The sequence below is a fragment of the Bombina bombina genome, unplaced genomic scaffold, assembly GCF_027579735.1.
Source record: "Bombina bombina isolate aBomBom1 unplaced genomic scaffold, aBomBom1.pri scaffold_2120, whole genome shotgun sequence".
Lineage (NCBI taxonomy): Eukaryota > Metazoa > Chordata > Amphibia > Anura > Bombinatoridae > Bombina > Bombina bombina.
In genome coordinates this window covers 400-22057 of record NW_026513102.1, presented here as the reverse complement: position 1 = coordinate 22057, position 21658 = coordinate 400, and the positions used below count along the sequence as shown (strand labels likewise).

Sequence of the window (21658 nt, the reverse complement as noted above, 5' to 3'; positions counted from 1 at the left end):
CAATATCTGAGGTATGATCTTCTGAATCAGATACTCAGGACGATAATTCAGTATGTTGTCGGTCTTTGAAATTTCATCAACTTTATGAGAAGTTTTAAAAGACCTTTTACGTTTATTAGAAGGCAGAATAGCAGACAAAGTTTTCTGAATTGCATCAGCAATAAAATCTTTTATATTCACAGGGCAGACGCATCCTTGTGCAAGGAAACCTGGTGTCAACTAAAACACTGGAAATTACGAATTTGCGTTACCGAATGTATCTTCGCGCCAATAATGACGCATTAAATATCAGCATTTTGCGACCTCACAAGCCTAATTTTGCCCGCGAAATGTAACGAAAAAACAAACAAAAAAAAAAAAACCAGTCAATTTGAAGGAAAGACTATACCCCATGTAAGAAAAAGGAAATTTATGCTTACCTGATAAATGTATTTATTTCTTTTACGATGCGACGAGTCCACGGATTTCATCCTTACTTATAGGATATCGCCTCCTGGTCAGCAGGAGGCGGCAAAGAGCACCACAGCAGAGCTGTATATATATAGCTCCTTCCTTCCCTCCCACTCCAGTCATTCGACCGAAGTTAAGAATAACTCTTATAAAAAACAGGGTGGTCTGTGAACTCGTCGTAATGTAAAAGAAATAAAATTCATCAGGTAAGCATAAATTTACTTTTCTTTTACAAGATACGACGAGTCCACGGATTTCATCCTTGCTTATGGGATACAAAACCAAAGCTATAGGACACGGATGAAAGGGAGGGACAAGACAGGAACCTAAACAGAAGGCACCACTGCTTGAAGACCCTTTCTCCCCAAAACAGCCTCGGACGAGGCAAAAAAGTATAAAATTTGCAAAATTTGTAAAAAGTGTGAAGAGACGACCAAGTTGCTGCCTGGCAAATATGTTCAACAGAAGCAACATTTTTAAATGTTCATGAGGAAGTCACAGCCCTAGTGGAATGAGCCGTAATTCGTTCAGGAGGCTGCTGTCCAGCAGTCTCATATGCAAAACGGATGACACTCTTCAGCCAAAAAAAAAGAGGTAGCCGTAGGTTTCTGACCCCTACATTTCCCAGAAAAAAAACAACAAATAATGAAGATTGACGAAATTCCTTAGGCGCCTGCAAGTAAAACTTCAGGGCACGGACTACGTCCAAATGATGTAACAGATGCTCCTTCTTAGAAGGATTAGGACACAATGAAGGAACAATAATTTCCTGATTAATATTTTCGTTGGAAACAACCTTAGGAAGAAAACCAGGTTTGGTACGTAACACTACCTTATTGGAATGAAAAAACAAAATTTATGCTTACCTGATAAATTCATTTCTCCTGTAGTGTGGTCAGTCCACGGGTCATCATTACTTCTGGGATATTATCTCCTCCCCTACAGGAAGTGCAAGAGGATTCACCCAGCAGAGCTGCTATATAGCTCCTCCCCTCTACGTCACCTCCAGTCATTCGACCAAAGGACCAACGAGAAAGGAGAAGCCCAAGGGTGTAGTGGTGACTGGAGTATAATCCAAAAATTTTTTTAGCCTGCCATAAAAAAACAGGGCGGGCCGTGGACTGACCACACTACAGGAGAAATGAATTTATCAGGTAAGCATAAATTTTGTTTTCTCCTGTTAAGTGTGGTCAGTCCACGGGTCATCATTACTTCTGGGATACCAATACCAAAGCAAAAGTACACGGATGACGGGAGGGACAGGCAGGCTCTTTATACGGAGGGAACCACTGCCTGAAGAACCTTTCTCCCAAAAACAGCCTCCGAAGAAGCAAAAATGTCAAATTTGTAAAATTTGGAAAAAGTATGAAGAGAAGACCAAGTTGCAGCCTTGCAAATCTGTTCAACAGAAGCCTCATTCTTAAAGGCCCAAGTGGAAGCCACAGCTCTAGTAGAATGAGCTGTAATTCTTTCAGGAGGCTGCTGTCCAGCAGTCTCATAGGCTAATCGTATTATGCTACGAAGCCAAAAAGAGAGAGAGGTAGCCGAAGCTGCTTGACCTCTCCTCTGACCAGAATAAACGACAAACAGGGAAGACGTTTGACGAAAATCCTTAGTTGCCTGTAGATAAAATTTCAGGGCACGGACTACATCTAGATTGTGTAGCAGACGTTCCTTCTTCGAGGAAGGATTAGGACACAAAGATGGAACAACAATCTCTTGATTGATATTCCTGTTAGTGACCACCTTAGGTAGGAACCCAGGTTTAGTACGCAGAACTACCTTGTCAGAATGAAAAATCAGATAAGGAGAATCACAATGTAAGGCAGATAACTCAGAGACTCTTCGAGCCGAGGAAATAGCCATTAAAAACAGAACTTTCCAAGATAACAACTTGATATCAATGGAATGAAGGGGTTCAAACGGAACACCCTGTAAAACATTAAGAACTAAGTTCAAACTCCATGGCGGAGCAACAGTTTTAAACACAGGCTTGATCCTAGCTAAAGCCTGACAAAAAGCTTGAACGTCCGGAACTTCTGACAGACGTTTGTGTAAAAGAATGGACAGAGCTGAAATCTGTCCCTTTAAAGAACTAGCGGATAACCCCTTTTCTAAACCTTCTTGTAGAAAAGACAATATCCTTGGAATTCTAACCTTACTCCATGAGTAACTCTTGGATTCGCACCAATATAAGTATTTACGCCATATTTTATGGTAAATCCTTCTGGTAACAGGCTTCCTAGCCTGTATTAAGGTATCAATAACTGGCTCAGAAAACCCACGTTTTGATAAAATCAAGCGTTCAATTTCCAAGCAGTCAGCTTCAGAGAAGTTAGATTTTGATGTTTGAATGGACCCTGGATCAGAAGGTCCTGTTTCAGAGGTAGAGACCAAGGCGGACAGGATGACATGTCCACTAGATCTGCATACCAAGTCCTGCGTGGCCATGCAGGTGCTATTAGAATCACTGATGCTCTCTCCTGTTTGATTCTGGCAATCAATCGAGGAAGCATCGGGAAGGGTGGAAACACATAAGCCATCCCGAAGGTCCAAGGTGCTGTCAAAGCATCTATCAAAACCGCTCCCGGATCACTGGATCTGGACCCGTAGCGAGGAAGCTTGGCGTTCTGACGAGACGCCATGAGATCTATCTCTGGTTTGCCCCAACGTCGAAGTATCTGGGCAAAGACCTCCGGATGAAGTTCCCACTCCCCCGGATGAAAAGTCTGACGACTTAAGAAATCCGCCTCCCAGTTCTCCACTCCCGGGATGTGGATTGCAGACAGGTGGCAAGAGTGAGACTCTGCCCAGCGAATTATCTTTGATACTTCCATCATTGCTAGGGAGCTTCTTGTCCCTCCCTGATGGTTGATGTAAGCTACAGTCGTGATGTTGTCCGACTGAAACCTGATGAACCCCCGAGTTGTTAAGTGGGGCCAAGCCAGTAGGGCATTGAGAACTGCTCTCAATTCCAGAATGTTTATTGGAAGGAGACTCTCCTCCTGATTCCATAGTCCCTGAGCCTTCAGAGAATTCCAGACAGCGCCCCAACCTAGTAGGCTGGCGTCTGTTGTTACAATTGTCCAGTCCGGCCTGCTGAATGGCATCCCCCTGGACAGGTGTGGCCGATAAAGCCACCATAGAAGAGAATTTCTGGTCTCTTGATTCAGATTCAGAGTGGGGGACAAATCTGAGTAATCCCCATTCCACTGACTTAGCATGCACAATTGCAGCGGTCTGAGATGTAGACGTGCAAAAGGTACTATGTCCATTGCCGCTACCATTAAGCCGATCACCTCCATGCATTGAGCTACTGACGGGTGTTGAATGGAATGAAGGACACGGCATGCATTTTGAAGCTTTGTTAACCTGTCTTCTGTCAGGTAAATCTTCATTTCTACAGAATCTATCAGAGTCCCCAAGAAGGGAACTCTTGTGAGTGGAAAGAGAGAACTCTTCTTTTCGTTCACCTTCCATCCATGCGATCTTAGAAATGCCAGTACTAACTCTGTATGAGACTTGGCAGTTTGAAAGCTCGAAGCTTGTATCAGAATGTCGTCTAGGTACGGAGCTACCGAAATTCCTCGCGGTCTTAGTACCACCAGAAGAGTACCCAGAACCTTTGTGAAGATTCTTGGAGCCGTAGCCAATCCGAATGGAAGAGCTACAAACTGGTAATGCCTGTCTAGAAAGGCAAACCTTAGATACCGGTAATGATTTCTGTGAATCGGTATGTGAAGGTAAGCATCCTTTAAATCCACTGTGGTCATGTACTGACCCTCTTGGATCATGGGCAAAATTGTTCGAATAGTTTCCATCTTGAACGATGGAACTCTTAGGAATTTGTTTAGGATCTTTAAATCTAAGATTGGCCTGAAACAGATTTGAGTAAAACCCTTGTCCTTGTTCCGACCGCGGAACTGGATGGATCACTCCCATTAATAAAAGATCTTGTACGCAGCGTAGGAACGCTTCTTTCTTTATTTGGTTTGTTGACAACCTTGACAGATGAAATCTCCCTCTTGGGGGAGAGGATTTGAAGTCCAGAAGGTATCCCTGAGATATGATCTCTAACGCCCAGGGATCCTGAACATCTCTTGCCCAAGCCTGGGCGAAGAGAGAAAGTCTGCCCCCTACTAGATCCGGTCCCGGATCGGGGGCCCTCGATTCATGCAGTCTTAGGGGCAGCAGCAGGTTTCCTGGCCTGCTTGCCCTTGTTCCAGGACTGGTTAGGTTTCCAGCCTTGTCTGTAGCGAGCAACAGCTCCTTCCTGTTTTGGTGCAGAGGAAGTTGATGCTGTTCCTGCTTTGAAATTACGAAAGGAACGAAAATTAGACTGTCTAGCCCTAGGTTTGGCTTTGTCCTGAGGCAGGGCATGGCCTTTACCTCCTGTAATGTCAGCGATAATCTCTTTCAACCCGGGCCCGAATAAGGTTTGCCCTTTGAAAGGTATATTAAGCAATTTAGATTTAGAAGTAACATCAGCTGACCAGGATTTTAGCCACAGTGCTCTGCGTGCCTGAATGGCAAATCCGGAATTCTTAGCCGTAAGTTTAGTTAAATGTACTACGGCATCTGAAATAAATGAGTTAGCTAACTTAAGGGCTTTAAGTTTGTGTGTAATCTCATCTAGTGTAGATGATTGAAGTGTCTCTTCCAGAGACTCAAACCAAAATGCTGCTGCAGCCGTGACAGGCGCAATACATGCAAGAGGTTGCAATATAAAACCTTGTTGAACAAACATTTTCTTAAGGTAACCCTCTAATTTTTTATCCATTGGATCTGAAAAAGCACAGCTATCCTCCACCGGGATAGTGGTACGCTTAGCTAAAGTAGAAACTGCTCCCTCCACCTTAGGGACCGTTTGCCATAAGTCCCGTGTGGTGGCGTCTATTGGAAACATTTTTCTAAATATCGGAGGAGGTGAGAACGGCACACCGGGCCTATCCCACTCCTTAGTAACAATTTCAGTAAGTCTCTTAGGTATAGGAAAAACATCAGTACTCGCCGGTACCGCAAAATATTTATCCAACCTACACATTTTCTCTGGTATTGCAACTGTGTTACAATCATTCAGAGCCGCTAACACCTCCCCTAGTAATACACGGAGGTTTTCCAGCTTAAATTTAAAATTTGAAATATCTGAATCCAGTCTGTTTGGATCAGAACCGTCATCCACAGAATGAAGTTCTCCGTCCTCATGTTCTGCCACCTGTGACGCAGTGTCTGACATGGCCCTAATATTATCAGTGCACTCTGTTCTCACCCCAGAGTGATCACGCTTGCCTCTAAGTTCTGGTAATTTAGCCAAAACTTCAGTCATAACAGTAGCCATATCCTGTAATGTGATTTGAAATGGCCGCCCAGATGTACTCGGCGCTACAATATCACGCACCTCCCGAGCAGGAGATGCAGGTACTGACACGTGAGGCGAGTTAGTCGGCATAACTCTCCCCTCGTTGTTAGGTGAAATATGTTCAGTTTGTACAGATTGACTTTTATTTATAGTAACATCAATACAATTAGTACATAAATTTCTATTGGGCTCCACTTTGGCATTAGCACATATAGCACATGTATCTTCCTCTGAATCAGACATGTTTAACACACTAGCAATAAACTAGCAACTTGGAAATAATATGAAAACGAACTGTGCCTATAAGAAGCACAGAAAAAATTATGACAGTTGAAAATAAATAAGTTATAGCATCAAATCTTTGTAAAAAATACACAATTCTAGCAAAGGATTGTTCCCATTAGCAAAGGATAACTAACCCTGTTAGCAGAAAAAATACACAAATAAATGTTTTTTATCACAGTCAACTACAATCTTCACAGCTCTGCTGTGAATGATTACCTCCCTCAAAACAAGCTTTGGAGATCCCTGAGTTCTGTAGAGATGAACCGGATCATGCAGGAAGAAAATGAACTTCTGACTGAGTTTTTTGATGCGTAGTAAAAGCGCCAAAAATGGCCCCTCCCCCTCACACATAACAGTGAGAGAGATCAGAAAACTGCTTTAATTTAAACAAAACTATTGCCAAGTGGAAAGAATAGTGCCCAAAACATTTTTTCACCCAGTACCTCAGAGAAATAAACGATTTTACATGCCAGCAAAAAAATGTTTAACCTCAATAAATTTATTGTTATTTAAAACCTATTGCAAGTCCCTGCAAATTAGGTTAAGTCTATGCATACAGTATAAATCCAGTGAAGTACCATTCCCCAGAATACTGAAGTGTGAAATATACGTACATGACAGCCTGATACCAGCTACATCTACTGCATTTAAGGCTGAGTTTACATTATAACGGTATGGCAGGATTTTCTCATCAATTCCATGTCAGAAAATAATAAACTGCTACATACCTCTTTGCAGATTAATCTGCCCGCTGTCCCCTGATCTGAAGTTTACCTCTCCTCAGATGGCCGAGAAACAGCAATATGATCTTAACTACTCCGGCTAAAATCATAGAAAAAACTCAGGTAGATTCTTCTTCAAATTCTACCAGAGAATAAATAACACACTCCGGTGCTATAATAAAATAACAAACTTTTGATTGAAGGTAATAAACTAAATAAAATCACCACAGTCCTCTCACACATCCTATCTATTTGTTGGGTGCAAGAGAATGACTGGGGGTGACGTAGAGGGGATGAGCTATATAGCAGCTCTGCTGGGTGAATCCTCTTGCACTTCCTGTAGGGGAGGAGATAATATCCCAGAAGTAATGATGACCCGTGGACTGACCACACTTAACAGGAGAAATAAGGTAAGGAGAATCACATTGTAATGCCGAAAGCTCAGAAACTCTGCGAGCAGAAGAAATAGCAACCAAAAATAAAACTTTCTAAGATAACAACTTAATATATCTATGGAATGCATAGGTTCAAACTCCAAGGAGGAGCAATTGGTCTAAACACAGGCCTGATTCTAGTCAGAGCCTGACAAAAAGATTGAACATCCGGAACATCTGCCAGACGTGTGTGGAGCAAAATAAATAGAGCAGAAATCTGTCCCTTTAAGAAACTTGCTGATAACCCTTTCTCCAATCCTTCTTGGAGAAAATATAAAATCATAGGAATCCTAAGCTTACTCCATGAGTAGCCCTTGGATTCACACCAATAAAGATATTTATGCCATATTTCATTGTAAATCTGTCTAGTAACAGGCTTACGTGCCTGGATCAAGGTATCAATGACCGAATCAAAGAACCCTCTTTAGCTTAGCTAAAATCAAGCGTTCAATCTCCAAGCAGTCAGCTGCAGAGAAATTAGATTCGGATGATGGAATGTCCCTGAATGAGAAGGTCCTGCCTCAATGGAAGCTTCCACGGCAGCAAAGAGGGCATGTCCACCAGATCGGCATACCAAGTCCTGCGAGGCCACGCAAGAGTGATGAGGATCACCGATGCCCTCTCCTGATTGACTTGAGCAATCACCAGGGGAAGAAGAGCAAATGGCAGAAACACACATGCTAGGTTGACGACCAAGACCCTGCAAGGGCATCTATCAGTTCGGCCTGAGGATCCCTGGACCTGGATCCGTAACTCGGAAGCTTGGTATTCTGACGAGACGCCATAAGATCCAGCTCCGGCCTGCCCCACCTGAGAATCAAGTTGGCAAAGATCTCCGGATGGAGTTCCCATTCCCCCGGATGAAACGTCTGTCTGCTCAAAAAAAATCTGCTTCCCAGTTGTCCACTCCTGGGATGTAGATTGCTGAACTATCTTGGTTACTGCTGTCATCGCTAAGGAACTACTTGTTCCTCCCTGATGATTGATGTAAGCCACAGTCGTGAAGTTGTCTGACTGAAATCGGATGAAATTGGCCGAAGCCAACCGAGGCCAAGCCTGAAGCGCATTGAATATCGCTCTCAACTCCAGAATATTGATGGGAAGTAGAGACTCCGACTGAGTCCACACACCCTGAGCCTTCAGGGAATTCCAGACTGCAACCCATCCTAGTAGGCTGGCGTCCGTTGTCACTATCACCCATGAGGGTCTGCGGAAGCACGTCCCTTGGGACAGATGATCAGGCGACAACCACCAAAGAAGAGAGAGTCCTTTGTCTCCTGATCCAGATCTATTTGAGGAGCCAAATTTGCATAATCGCCATTTCATTGTCTGAGCATGCTCAGTTGTAGAGGTCTGAGATGAAAACGAGCAAACTGAATGATGTCCATTGCAGCCACCATCAATCCAATTGCCTCCATGCACTGAGCCACTGATGGCCGAGGATTGAACTGAAGGGATCGGCATGTATTCAGAATCTTTAACTTTCTGACTTTTTTCATGGATAAAGATTCGATTAGAGTTCCCAGGAAAGGAACCCTTGTCTGTGGAATTAGTGAACTCTTTTCTAGATTCACCTTCCACCCGTGAGTCCTTAAAAAGGATAGAACAATGTCAGTATGAGACTTTGTCAGCTGATAAGACGCCTGGATCCGAATATCGTCCAGATAAGGCGCCACTGCAATGCCCCGCGGCCTGAGAACTGCCAGCAGAGACCCTAGAACTTTTGTGAAAATCCTGGGTGCCGTGGCCAGCCCGAAAGGAAGGGCCACGAACAAAAAATGTTTGTCCAGAAAGGCAAACCTCAGGAACTTGTGATGATCTCTGTGGATAGGAATATGAAGATATGCATCCTTTAAGTCCACAGTAGACATATATTGACCCTCCTGGATCAATGGAAGAATTGTCAGAATAGTCTCCATATTGAAGGATGGAACTCTGAGAAAAACTTGTTTAGACTCTTGAGATCTAAAATGGGTCGGAACGTTCCCTCTTTTTTGGGAACAAAAAGATCAGAGTAAAACCCCTGTCCCTGTACTGGAACGGGACAAATTACTCCCATAGTGGAGAGGTCTTTTACACAACGTAAGAACGCCTTTCTTTATCTGGTCTACAGACAATCGTGAAAGAAGAAACCTTCCCCTGGGGAAGGAATGTTTGAACTCCAACTGATACCCTTGAGACACTATTTCAAGTGTCCAGGAATCCTGAACGTCTCTTATCCAAGCCTGGACAAAGAGAAAGTCTGCCCCCTTCTAGATCCGGTCCTGGATCGGGGGCCGCCCCTTCATACTGTCTTGGTAGCAGCAGCAGCAGGCTTCTTGGGTTGTTTACCCTTGTTCCAAGCCTTGATGTCTCCAGGTGGGCTTGGCTTGTGAATAATTCCCTTCCTGTTTGGCGGAAGAGGAAGATGGAACTCCCTGGAAATTTCGAAATGAACGAAAAACAGAATTTATGCTTACCTGATAAATTACTTTCTCTTGCGGTGCTCTGCTGTGTGCTCTCTTTGCTACTTCCTGTAGGGAAGGAGAATATCCCACAAGTAATGGATGAAGCCGTGGACTGGATACACCTTGCCAGAGAAATTACTCTGTTGCCCTCTGTGATTGGGCTTTTTTATCCTGAGGGAGGAGGAGACCCTTGTCTCCCGAGGTGTCTGAAATAATCTCCATCAAGTCAGACCCGAAACAGGGTCTTCCCCTTGTAAGGAATAGCCAAAAACTTTGACTAGATGACACATCCGCAGATCCAGAATGCAACCATAAGGCACTGCGCGCTAAGCCGGAAATCCCGAACTCTTAGCCGCCGACCTGGTAATCTGCAAGGAAAGATCAAAAATCTTATAACAGCTAAGTTAAGAACTTTAATTCCTTTTCTATATCTGAAAGGAAACTCTATTGTTGTGTGCTGCCGTTCCATCCTAAGTCACAAAGGATGAATGCCCACCAAGGAAAAGCAGTAATGGCCTAATAACCAAGACCCTTACTGTCACCTGAACTGTTAAAAATTGAGTATTTACTTTATTGTACAAAGGCAAACTATTGTATTGTAGTGGGTACTTGTAAAGCGCGGCTAACCACCCGTAAGGGTCTAAAGGCGCTGCTCATTTTATCGATCTCGGAAGGATGAAAGGCTGAGTGAACCTCGCCGGGGATCGAACCTGCAACCCTTGGGTTGCTACAGAGCTCCGTCTTAGCAAGCTGAGCTATCTGTCTGGCTCGCGTGCAATATTGCATCACATAGCTTAAGAATTTACATGCAAAATTTGATTTGGACACCTGTAAAACAAAATGTTTATTTCCAAAAAGGATGAAGCAACAATAAACATTTGAAAGACATGTATTATAATGTACATAGAACAAAACAGTACTGTCTCTTTAAATCTGAAAGCGCATTTTAGTGTCTATGACCCACTGAACAACGTTTGTGCCATCCTACTTTCATAAAGGAGGAATAAACAAATAAGCCCTTGCAATTTGTGCAATAATATTTACAGAGAAAAAATATTACTGCCTCTGTAAATTTAAAAGGAACGCCTTATTTCTGTTGTACAGAAAAAGCCACTTAATATCATTTGTAATTAACAAAATGAATATTGCTTATGAATATCAAAGACAATTGTCTTGCAGAGAACCGCAGAGTATTGCCTGCGGGTCGAAAATAATTTTAGCCACTATAGGGTTGAAACATGATCCATAGATTAACCAATGGTACCAGACTGTGAACAAACATTAATACATATTGTCCTTTAAACCCTAAAGCGACTATTAATTAATTATATGTATTATCATCTAAAGTCAGTGGATGAACTAACACAGATGAGCCGAAATCACCACCACAGTGTTATGTGAGACTGGCTCCGTGCATGTTTAAAAAACGACGCAGTGCCATAACTTCTGAGACCGGAAGCGACTGGAAAGAAAGCGCTTTAAACTAGATGCCTCCATTCCTTGCTATTACCTAGAACAAGGAAACGAGGACATATGTCAAACAATTCAAGGCCCTCCGTGAATTAAGGAGGAAGGAGCGGTCTTGGCGCCCTTTACTTTGGCGCTCTACAGAGACTCCGCCCCTCGTGGGCGTACCCAGCATCTCCCGGTCACCATACTCAATAACATATGGCCATGTGTTTGTATAGTCACCCATATCACTTGAAATACATATACACTCTCCCGGTAATTGTATTAGTGACGAAAGAAGTCCGATAGCCTGCTATCCTAAAGAACAGCCTCATCGGATCAAAAACCTTGCCCATCGTGGGTGAAAATCACCTCCCGGTCGTCATGAAGCATGACAAGTTAAAAACCCTGTAGGGGAAAAAACACAACCGCCCGTTATATATATATATATCCACAATAACTAAGGGCATAACTGTTAGGTATTGAACCCAGATCCCCAGCATACTAGGCAGTATTGCCACTCATTGTGCTAGGGAGACACTTCAGCTCTGGGAGTGAAACAAAACCTAAGTTTATGGTAATAAAACTATGTGTAGTCAGCTTGTGAAAAGGACCTAGACCCCATACAAGAAAATCACTGCGACATGCTGTCAGGGAAAAAACTCTACACTGACAGAGCCCTGATTCCCATTAACATATGTAAGTGCAGACAACCCTAAGATATATAGGTCTCCTATAGAGAAAAAAAGACTGCACTTACCTCTTATGCTGTCCGACAGCAAGACAGCCTCAACAAGGTTCAGAGGTCCATTGGGTCCCTCCTGTAGTCCTGCAGAAAGATGAAACCTGAGTTAGAGTAGCTTAGGTCATCTCAGAAAGGGCAGCATCACGGTATGGGAGGCGCAGTGAGAAATTATGTCCCACCAGTTTCCATTGCTTCAAAGCCACCAGATGCTTCTCTTTTAATCTGAAGAGATTGATCTGGTCTAGGCTACACCCCAGAATAAAGTAGCACTCAGTAGTACCACTTTTAAAAACAAACTCTTGATTGAAGAATCTAAAACTAACACCTCACTCTGCCTCTTCCTAGCACTAACACAGGCAAAGAGAATGACTGGAGGGGGATGGAAGGAAGGAGCTATATATATACAGCTCTGCTGTGGTGCTCTTTGCCTCCTCCTGCTGACCAGGAGGCGATATCCCATAAGGATGAAATCCGTGGACTCCGTTGTATCTTGTAAAAGAAAAATAACTACCTAAATATGTTTTCTCAATTTTGAAACTGATAGTCTGCAAAAGGAAAACAGAATTTATGCTTACCTGATAAATTACTTTCTCTTACGGTGTATCCAGTCCACGGATTCATCCTTACTTGTGGGATATTCTCATTCCCTACAGGAAGTGGCAAAGAGAGCACACAGCAAAGCTGTCCATATAGCTCCCCCTCAGGCTCCGCCCCCCCCTCCCGACGGTTAGGAGAAAAAGGAGAAACCATAGGATGCAGTGGTGACTGTAGTTTAAACAATAAAGTTTAACCTGGCTTAATTTCCAGGGCGGGCCGTGGACTGGATACACCGTAAGAGAAAGTAATTTATCAGGTAAGCATAAATTCTGTTTTCTCTTACAAGGTGTATCCAGTCCACGGATTCATCCTTACTTGTGGGATACCAATACCAAAGCTTTAGGACACGGATGAAAGGAGGGAACAAGACAGGTAACCTAAACGGAAGGCACCACTGCTTGCAAAATCTCTCTCCCAAAAATAGCCTCCGAAGAAGCAAAAGTATCGAATTTGTAAAATTTGGCAAAAGTATGCAGTGAAGACCAAGTCGCTGCCTTACAAATCTGTTCTACAGAAGCCTCATTCTTGAAAGCCCATGTGGAAGCCACAGCTCTGGTGGAATGAGCTGTAATTCGTTCAGGAGGCTGCTGTCCAGCAGTCTCATAAGCCAATCTGATGATGCTTTTCAGCCAAAAGGAAAGAGAGGTAGCAGTTGCTTTCTGACCTCTCCTCTTACCTGAATAGACAACAAACAAGGATGATGTTTGTCTTAAATCTTTAGTTGCTTGTAAATAGAATGTTAAAGCAAGAACCATATCAAGATAGTGCAATAGTCGTTCCTTCCTTGAGGATGGATTAGGACACAGAGAAAGAACAATGATTTCCTGGTTAATATTCTTATTAGAAACCACTTTAGGAAGAAAACCAGGTTTGGTACGCAAAACTACCTTATCTGCATGGAACACCAGATAGGGTGAATTACACTGCAAAGCAGATAATTCAGAAACTCTTCGAGCAGAAGATAATGCTACCAAAAACAGAACTTTCCAAGATAACTTAATATCTATGGAATGTAAAGGTTCAAACAGAACCCCTTTAAGAACTGAAAGAACTAAATTTAGACTCCATGGAGGAGCCACAGGTTTATAGACAGGCTTGATTCTGACTAAAGCCTGTGCAAACGCTTGAACGTCTGGTACATCTGCCAGACGCTTGTGTAACAAGATAGACAGAGCAGATATCTGTCCCTTTAAGGTACTAGCTGATAACCCTTTCTCCAATCCTTCTTGGAGAAAAGACAATATCCTTGGAATCCTAATCTTACTCCACGAGTAACCCTTGGATTCACACACCAACAAAGATATTTCCTCCATATCTTATGGTAAATTTTCCTGGTGACAGGTTTTCTAGCTTGGATCAGAGTATCTATGACTGATTCAGAGAACCCACGCTTGGATAGAATTAAGCGTTCAATCTCCAAGCAGTCAGCTGCAGAGAAACTAGATTTGGATGCAAGAATGGACCCTGTATTAGAAGATCCTGCCTCGTTGGCAGTGTCCATGGTGGAACGGATGACATGTCCACTAGGTCTGCATACCAAGTCCTGCGTGGCCACGCAGGCGCTATCAGAATTACCGAGGTCTTCTCCTGCTTGATTCTGGCTATTAGCCGAGGGAGAAGGGGAAACGGTGGAAAGACATAGGCCAGATTGAAGGACCAAGGCTCTACTAGAGCATCTATCAAAGCCGCCTTGGGGTCCCTGGACCTGGATCCGTAAAGAGGAAGTTTGGAGTTCTGACGGGACACCATCAGATCCAACTCTGGAATGCCCCAAAGCTGAGTCAGCTGAGCAAATACCTCCGGGTGAAGTTCCCACTCCCCCGGGTAAAAAGTGTGACGACTTAAGAAATCCGCTTCCCAGTTGTCTACTCCTGGGATGTGAATCGCAGATAGGTGGCAAGAGTGATCCTCCGCCCACCTGATTATCTTGGTTACTTCTTTCATCGCTAAGGAACTCTTTGTTTCTCCCTGATGATTGATGTATGCTACAGTCGTGATGTTGTCCGACTGAAATCTGATGAACTTGGCCGCCGCTAGCTGAGGCCAAGCCTGGAGCATATTGAATATCGCTCTCAGCTCCAAAATGTTTATCGGGAGAAGAGACTCTTCCCGAGATCATAGGCCCTGAGCTTTCAGGGAGCCCCAGACCGCGCCCCAGCCTAACAGACTGGCGTCGGTCGTTACAATTATCCACTCCGGTCTGCGGAAGCACATTCCCTGAGACAGGTGATCCTGAGACAACCACCAGAGAGGAGAATCTCTGGTTTCCTGGTCCAGTTGGATTTGAGGAGACAAATCTGCATAATCCCCATTCCACTGTTTGAGCATGCATAATTGCAGTGGTCTGAGATGAATTCGAGCAAATGGGACTACGTCCATTGCTGCTACCATTAGTCCGATAACCGCCATGCACTGAGCTACAGATGGCCATGGAATTGAGTGAAGAGCTCGGCAAGTATTTAGAAGCTTTAATTTTCTGACCTCCGTCAGAAAGATTTTCATTTCTACCGAGTCTATTAATGTTCCCAGGAAGGGAACCCTTGTGAGTGGGGACAGAGAACTTTTTTCGGTGTTCACCTTCCACCCGTGAGACCTTAGAAAGGCCAGAACAATATCCGTATGAGCCTTGGCTCTGGGAAAAGACGACGCCTGAATCAAGATGTCGTCCAGATAGGGTGCTACTGCAATGCCCCTCTGTCTTAGAACCGCTAGAAGGGACCCTAGCACCTTTGTGAAAATTCTTGGAGCAGTGGCCAACCCGAAGAGAAGGGCCACGAACTGGTAATGCTTGTCCAGAAAAGCGAACCTTAGGAACTGATGGTGATCTTTGTGGATAGGAATATGAAGGTACGCATCCTTTAGATCCACGGTAGTCATATATTGACCCTCCTGGATCATTGGTAAGATTGTCCGAATGGTCTCCATCTTGAAGGATGGAACTCTGAGGAATTTGTTTAGAATTTTTAGATCCAGGATTGGTCTGAAAGTTCCTTCCTTTTTGGGAACCACAAATAGGTTTGAGTAAAAACCCAGTCCTTGTTCTGTAATTGGAACTGGACATATCACTCCCATCATGATCAGATCTACACAGCGTAAGAACGCCTCTTTCTTTGTCTGGTCTGAAGACAGACGAGAAATGTGGAACCTCCCCCTTGGAGGAAGGTCCTTGAATTCTAGAAGATATCCCTGAGCAACTATCTCTAGTGCCCAGGGAGCGGGAACATCTCTTGCCCAAGCCTGAGCAAAGAGAGAGAGAGAGTCTGCCCCCTACCAGATCCGGTCCCGGATCGGGGGCTACCCCGTCATGCTGTCTTAGTAGCAGCTGCAGGCTTCTTGGCCTGTTTACCTTTGTTCCAGCCCTGCAAAGGCTTCCAGGTTGCCTTGGGCTGTGAAGTGTTACCCTCCTGCTTTGCGGTTGCAGAGGTTGAAGCAGGACCGCTACTGAAGTTGCGAAAGGAACGAAAAACATAATTTATGCTTACCTGATAAATTCCTTTCTCCTGTAGTGTAGTCAGTCCACGGGTTATCCATTACTTATGGGATATTAACTCCTCCCCAACAGGAAGTGCAAGAGGATCACCCAAGCAGAGCTGCTATATAGCTCCTCCCCTCTACGTCACACCCAGTCATTCGACCGAAAACCAAACGAGAAAGGAGAAACTATAGGGTGCAGTGGTGACTGGAGTATAATTTAAAATTTAGACCTGCCATAAAAAACAGGGCGGGCCGTGGACTGACTACACTACAGGAGAAAGGAATTTATCAGGTAAGCTGACAACCGGTTAGCAAACTACAGCACCATGCCACAGCAATCTGCTGTGGCCCTACCTTGCCCCTGGGGATTACCTGATGAAAATAAGCCTCTATGATGTCCTCAATGAAGTTTTAGGACCCTCCACGTGAAGCTGCATGAAGCTGTCTGCAAAATGAAGAGCGCTACTGAGGCGCGAAAATTAGGCCCCCTCCACTCCGGAGTTGAGGGGCCTTCAAAACCCTGCCATGTGGAATAAAAATTATGTTTTCTCCTGTTAAGTGTAGTCAGTCCACGGGTCATCCATTACTTATGGGATACCAATACCAAAGCTAAAGTACACGGATGACGGGAGGGACAGGCAGGATCTTTATACGGAAGGAACCACTGCCTGAAGAACCTTTCTCCCAAAAACAGCCTCCGAAGAAGCAAAAGTGTCAAATTTGTAAAATTTGGAAAAAGTATGAAGAGACCAAGTTGCAGCCTTGCAAATCTGTTCAACAGAGGCCTCATTCTTAAAGGCCCAAGTGGAAGCCACAGCTCTAGTAGAATGAGCTGTAATCCTTTCAGGAGGTTGCTGTCCAGCAGTCTCATAGGCTAAACGTATTATGCTACGAAGCCAAAAGGATAGAGAGGTAGCAGATGCTTTTTGACCTCTCCTCTGTCCAGAATAAACGACAAACAGGGAAGAAGTTTGGCGAAAATCTTTAGTTGCCTGTAAATAAAATTTCAGGGCACGGACTACGTCTAGATTGTGCAGAAGTCGTTCCTTCTTTGAAGAAGGGTTAGGGCACAATGATGGAACAACAATCTCTTGATTGATATTCTTGTTAGTGACTACCTTAGGTAAGAACCCAGGTTTAGTACGCAGAACTACCTTAGCTGAATGAAAAATCAGATAAGGAGAATCACAATGTAAGGCTGATAACTCAGAGAATCTACGAGCCGAGGAAATAGCCATTAAAAACAGAACTTTCCAAGATAACAGCTTGATATCAATGGAATGAAGGGGTTCAAACGGAAACCCCTGTAAAACGTTAAGAACTAAGTTTAATCACCACAGTCCTCTCACACATCCTATCTATTAGTTGGGTGCAAGAGAATGACTGGGTGTGACATAGAGGGGAGGAGCTATATAGCAGCTCTGCTTGGGTGATCCTCTTGCACTTCCTGTTGGGGAGGAGTTAATATCCCATAAGTAATGGATGACCCGTGGACTGACTACACTTAACAGGAGAAATTAGCCTTATTTTTAGCCTTAAAAGGCCTATCTTGCGGGAGGGCATGGCCCTTTCCCCCAGTGATATCCGAAATTATCTCTTTCAACTCTGGCCCGAAAAGGGTCTTTTCCTTGAAAGGGATATTCAGTAACTTAGTTTTAGACGACACATCGGCCGACCATGATTTCAGCCAGAGCGCTCTGATGGCAAAACCAGAATTTTTCGCCGCTAACTTGGCTAGTTGCAAAGCGGTATCTGTTATAAAAGAATTAGCCAGCTTTAGAGCTTTAATTCTATCCATAATTTCGTCATATGAGGTCTCTGTCTGGAGCGACTCCTCCAGCGCCTCAAACCAGAAAGCCGCTGCAGTAGTTACAGGAATAATTCAGGCAATAGGTTGGAGAAGGAAACCTTGTTGAACAAATATTTTCTTTAGTAAACCTTCCAATTTTTTATCCATAGGATCTTTGAAAGCACAACTGTCTTCAATTGGTATGGTTGTGCGCTTAGCAAGTGTTGAAATTGCCCCCTCTACCTTAGGGATCGTCTGCCATGCGTCCCGCCTGGGATCAGTTATAGGGAACATTTTCTTAAAGATGGGGGGGAGGGGGGGAACAAAGGGTACACCTGGTCTCTCCCACTCCCTATCCACAATGTCCGCCACCCTCTTCGGGATCTGAAACGCATCAGTGTATACAGGGACTTCAGCTTAAATTTAAACGCTAAGGAATCCGATTCTGCCCGCTGAGAAATCTTTCCTGTATCTGAAATTTCTCCCTCGGACAGCACATCCCTCACCGTCATTTCAGAGTGTTGTGAGGGTACAACAGATAAACCTTCCAAAGCTTCTGATTGCTCATACTCAGTCCTTAAGACCGAGCTATCACGCTTTTTAGGAAAAACTGGCAGTTTGGATAAAAATGCCGCAAGGGAGTTATCCATGACTGCTGCTAATTGTTGTAATGTAATAGGGACCATTGTGCTAGAAATACTAGGCATAGGTTGCGCGGGCGTGACTGGTGTCGACACATGGGGAGAGGAAGGTGGACTATCCTCATTACCTTCTGTTAAAGAATCATCTTGGGCTACATTTTTAAGTGAAACATTATCTTTAAAATGCATAGATACATTAGCATCTTTAAAATGCATAGATACATTAGCACACTTTAAACACAAATGTAAAGGGGGTTCCACCATGGCTACTAAACACATAGAGCAACGTCTATCTGTAGGCTCAGACATGTTAAACAGACTTAGACAGCAATTAAAGACTGAAAAATACAATTTGAGAAAAAAACGGTACTGTGCCTCTAAATAATAAAAGCGCACACTTTTTTACTAAATGTTCAAAAATGATCCAATCTTTCTGAAAATTTCACCACACTATCTTAATGCTTGGTAATGGTTGCACAGCAAATATCAAGTCAATTAACCCCTAAATGCCCGAACCGGAGCAACCTAAAGCTGACAACCGGTTAGCAAACTACAGCACCATGCCACAGCAATCTGCTGTGGCCCTACCTTGCCCCTGGGGATTACCTGATGAAAATAAGCCTCTATGATGTCCTCAATGAAGTTTTAGGACCCTCCACGTGAAGCTGCATGAAGCTGTCTGCAAAATGAAGAGCGCTACTGAGGCGCGAAAATTAGGCCCCCTCCACTCCGGAGTTGAGGGGCCTTCAAAACCCTGAATAGGTGTCCAAAATACTGCCATGTGGAATAAAACCCCAAATAACACTCTAAACGTTATAAAAACATGTATAGTGATTATATTTTACTAAAAAAATAATCGATTGCCCTTTAACAGTGTCCACCAGTCATTTAGCCTTGTTAAATAAGCCTTCCTTCTATACTGAGTCTCAGAATATGGATTACCTTTCCCACATAGGGATTCTTGTCAGTCTTCAAGCATTACTAAGTCTTGACTAGAAAAGATGACTGAAAATACCTTGTAGCAGTTAAGCCTGCAAACTGTTCCCCCCAACTTAAGTTTTCTTGGTACACCTCAGTCCTGCGTGGGAACAGCAGTGGATTTTAGTTACAACATGCTAAAATCATTTTCCTCTCAGCAGAATTCTTCATCACTTTCTGCTAGAGAGTAAATAGTACAAACCGGCACTATTTCAAAATAACAAATTTTTGATTGAAGATATAAAAAACTACAAACTAACACCACATTCACTTTACCCTCCCGTGGAGATGCTACTTGTTAGAGCGGCAAAGAGAATGACTGGGGGGGCGGAGCCTGAGGGGGAGCTATATGGACAGCTTTGCTGTGTGCTCTCTTTGCCACTTCCTGTAGGGAATGAGAATATCCCACAAGTAAGGATGAATCCGTGGACTGGATACACCTTGTAAGAGAAATATACATAAACCTGACTCATGGCAAATATAAGTACAATACATATATTTAAAACTTTATATTAATACATAAAGTGCCAAACCATAGCTGAGAGTGTATTAAGTAATTAAAACATACTTACAGAGACACCCATCCACATATAGCAAACAGCCAAACCAGTACTGAAAAAGTATCAATAGAGGTAATGGAATATGAGAGTATATTGTCGATCTGAAAAGGGAGGTAGGAGATGAATATCTACGACCGATAACAGAGAACCTATGAAAAGATTTCTTGTGAGGAAAACCAAAGAATCAATAGGTGATACTCCCTTCACATCCCTCTGACATTCACTGTACTCAGAGGAATCGGGCTTAAAAATGCTGAGAAGTGCATATCACAGAAGAAAAATCTAGCACAAACTTACTTCACCACCTCCATAGGGAGGCAAAGTTTGTAAAACTGAATTGTGAGTGTGGTGAGGGGTGTATATAGAGGCATTTTGAGGTTTGGGAAACTTTGCCCCTCCTGGTAGGATTGTATATCCCATTCGTCACTAGCTCATGGACTCTTGCCAATTACATGAAAGAAACTCTTGCTGCATCTCCGGACTCTAACTTTCATCAATCACTGAGAGGCTGACAGTATTACTTAAAACTCCAGTCCTATTGCGAAGAGTACTACCCTCCATAAGAGACTCTCTCAAACTTCTGACACTTCTCTGCCAACCTCCTGTGACACAAGGCAAATAATGACTGGGGGATGAGGGAAGTGGGGGAGGTATTTAAGCCTTTGGCTGGGGTGTCTTTGCCTCCTCCTGGTGGCCAGGTTCTGAATTCCCAAAAGTAATGAATACAGCTGTTGACTCTTCCCTTTTAAGAAGAAAACTTTAAAATAATACATAATTCACCTGCTGTTCATGATAAACTCGAAGAGCTTTTTTCACTGTCGAGACTTTTGGAGAACGGATGGGAAGGGTCTTGATCTCCGATGGTGTGAGTGTACTCAGATCACCAATAGTTTTAATATTCTTAGCCCGTATTAGCTGTCCAAGTCCTCTGGCCCTTAAATATGTAAAAAAACAACAAAAAAAAAAAAAAACAAGCAAAAACAAATGTAAGTATGAACATTTATATAGTGTAAATAAATTAAAATAAGCTTAACAAAACTTACCACATATTGGAGGTGATCTGAGGTAAAATTACATCTATTGGTGTTGCACAATTCATAAGGGCAGGGTAAACACTTTCTTTAGGAGAAGGCATGGATTCTTTCGTCATTTCTGAAATCTAGAAAAATAAATTGTCAGCTGCAAAATAAATGTAGGCAGTGGTGGCTACCGCCACCAGCTACAGCAGCAAGCAGCACACAAGCCTTAAAGGGATATGAAAACCCAATTTTTTCTTTCATTATTTAGAGCATGCAATTTTAAACAACTTTCCAATTTACTTTTATTATCTAATTTGATTTGTTCTCTTGGTATCCTTTGTATGTTAAAAAACATACGTATAAGAATTTTTGGATAAAATACATAGAAAATTATAAGACTGGATTTGAGGTTAATAGCAGGAGATTATAATTTTAAATCGCTTAATTTCCATTAGACCGTCTTAGGCAGGGTAAAACTCATAATAAAGCACCTAGAAGCAGCTCTCCTTAAATGTAAAGGATGTGATACCTGCAAATTCAAAACATCAAACTTCGTCAAAAATAGATTTTTCTTAATTAATAAGAAATTACTCTGTCAAGGGGTTGTAACAGATATATTCCCAATCTTTATTTCAGACAATGCTCCTAATAAACTAAGTCTTCCTATGAGTAGGTTGTATAATAATCCTGCAAGCTTATTTTTTTTTAT

General features: G+C 43.1%; 1 protein-coding gene across 1 annotated transcript in view; it reads right to left on the bottom strand.

The window, feature by feature from the left end:
• The window catches only part of LOC128644709 (telomere-associated protein RIF1), a gene marked incomplete at its 3' end in the record, with an annotated part of 28249 nt that extends 7162 nt beyond the window's left edge, over nucleotides 1-21087 (bottom strand). Inside the window, exons 1-2 of the mRNA XM_053697225.1 lie at nucleotides 20974-21087; nucleotides 20711-20864 (exon numbers count right to left, since the gene is read on the bottom strand). Of these exons, the coding sequence (XP_053553200.1) occupies nucleotides 20711-20864; nucleotides 20974-21080 (261 nt within the window). The remainder of the gene's footprint in view (nucleotides 1-20710; nucleotides 20865-20973) is intronic.
• Between the last annotated feature and the right edge of the window lie 571 nt (nucleotides 21088-21658).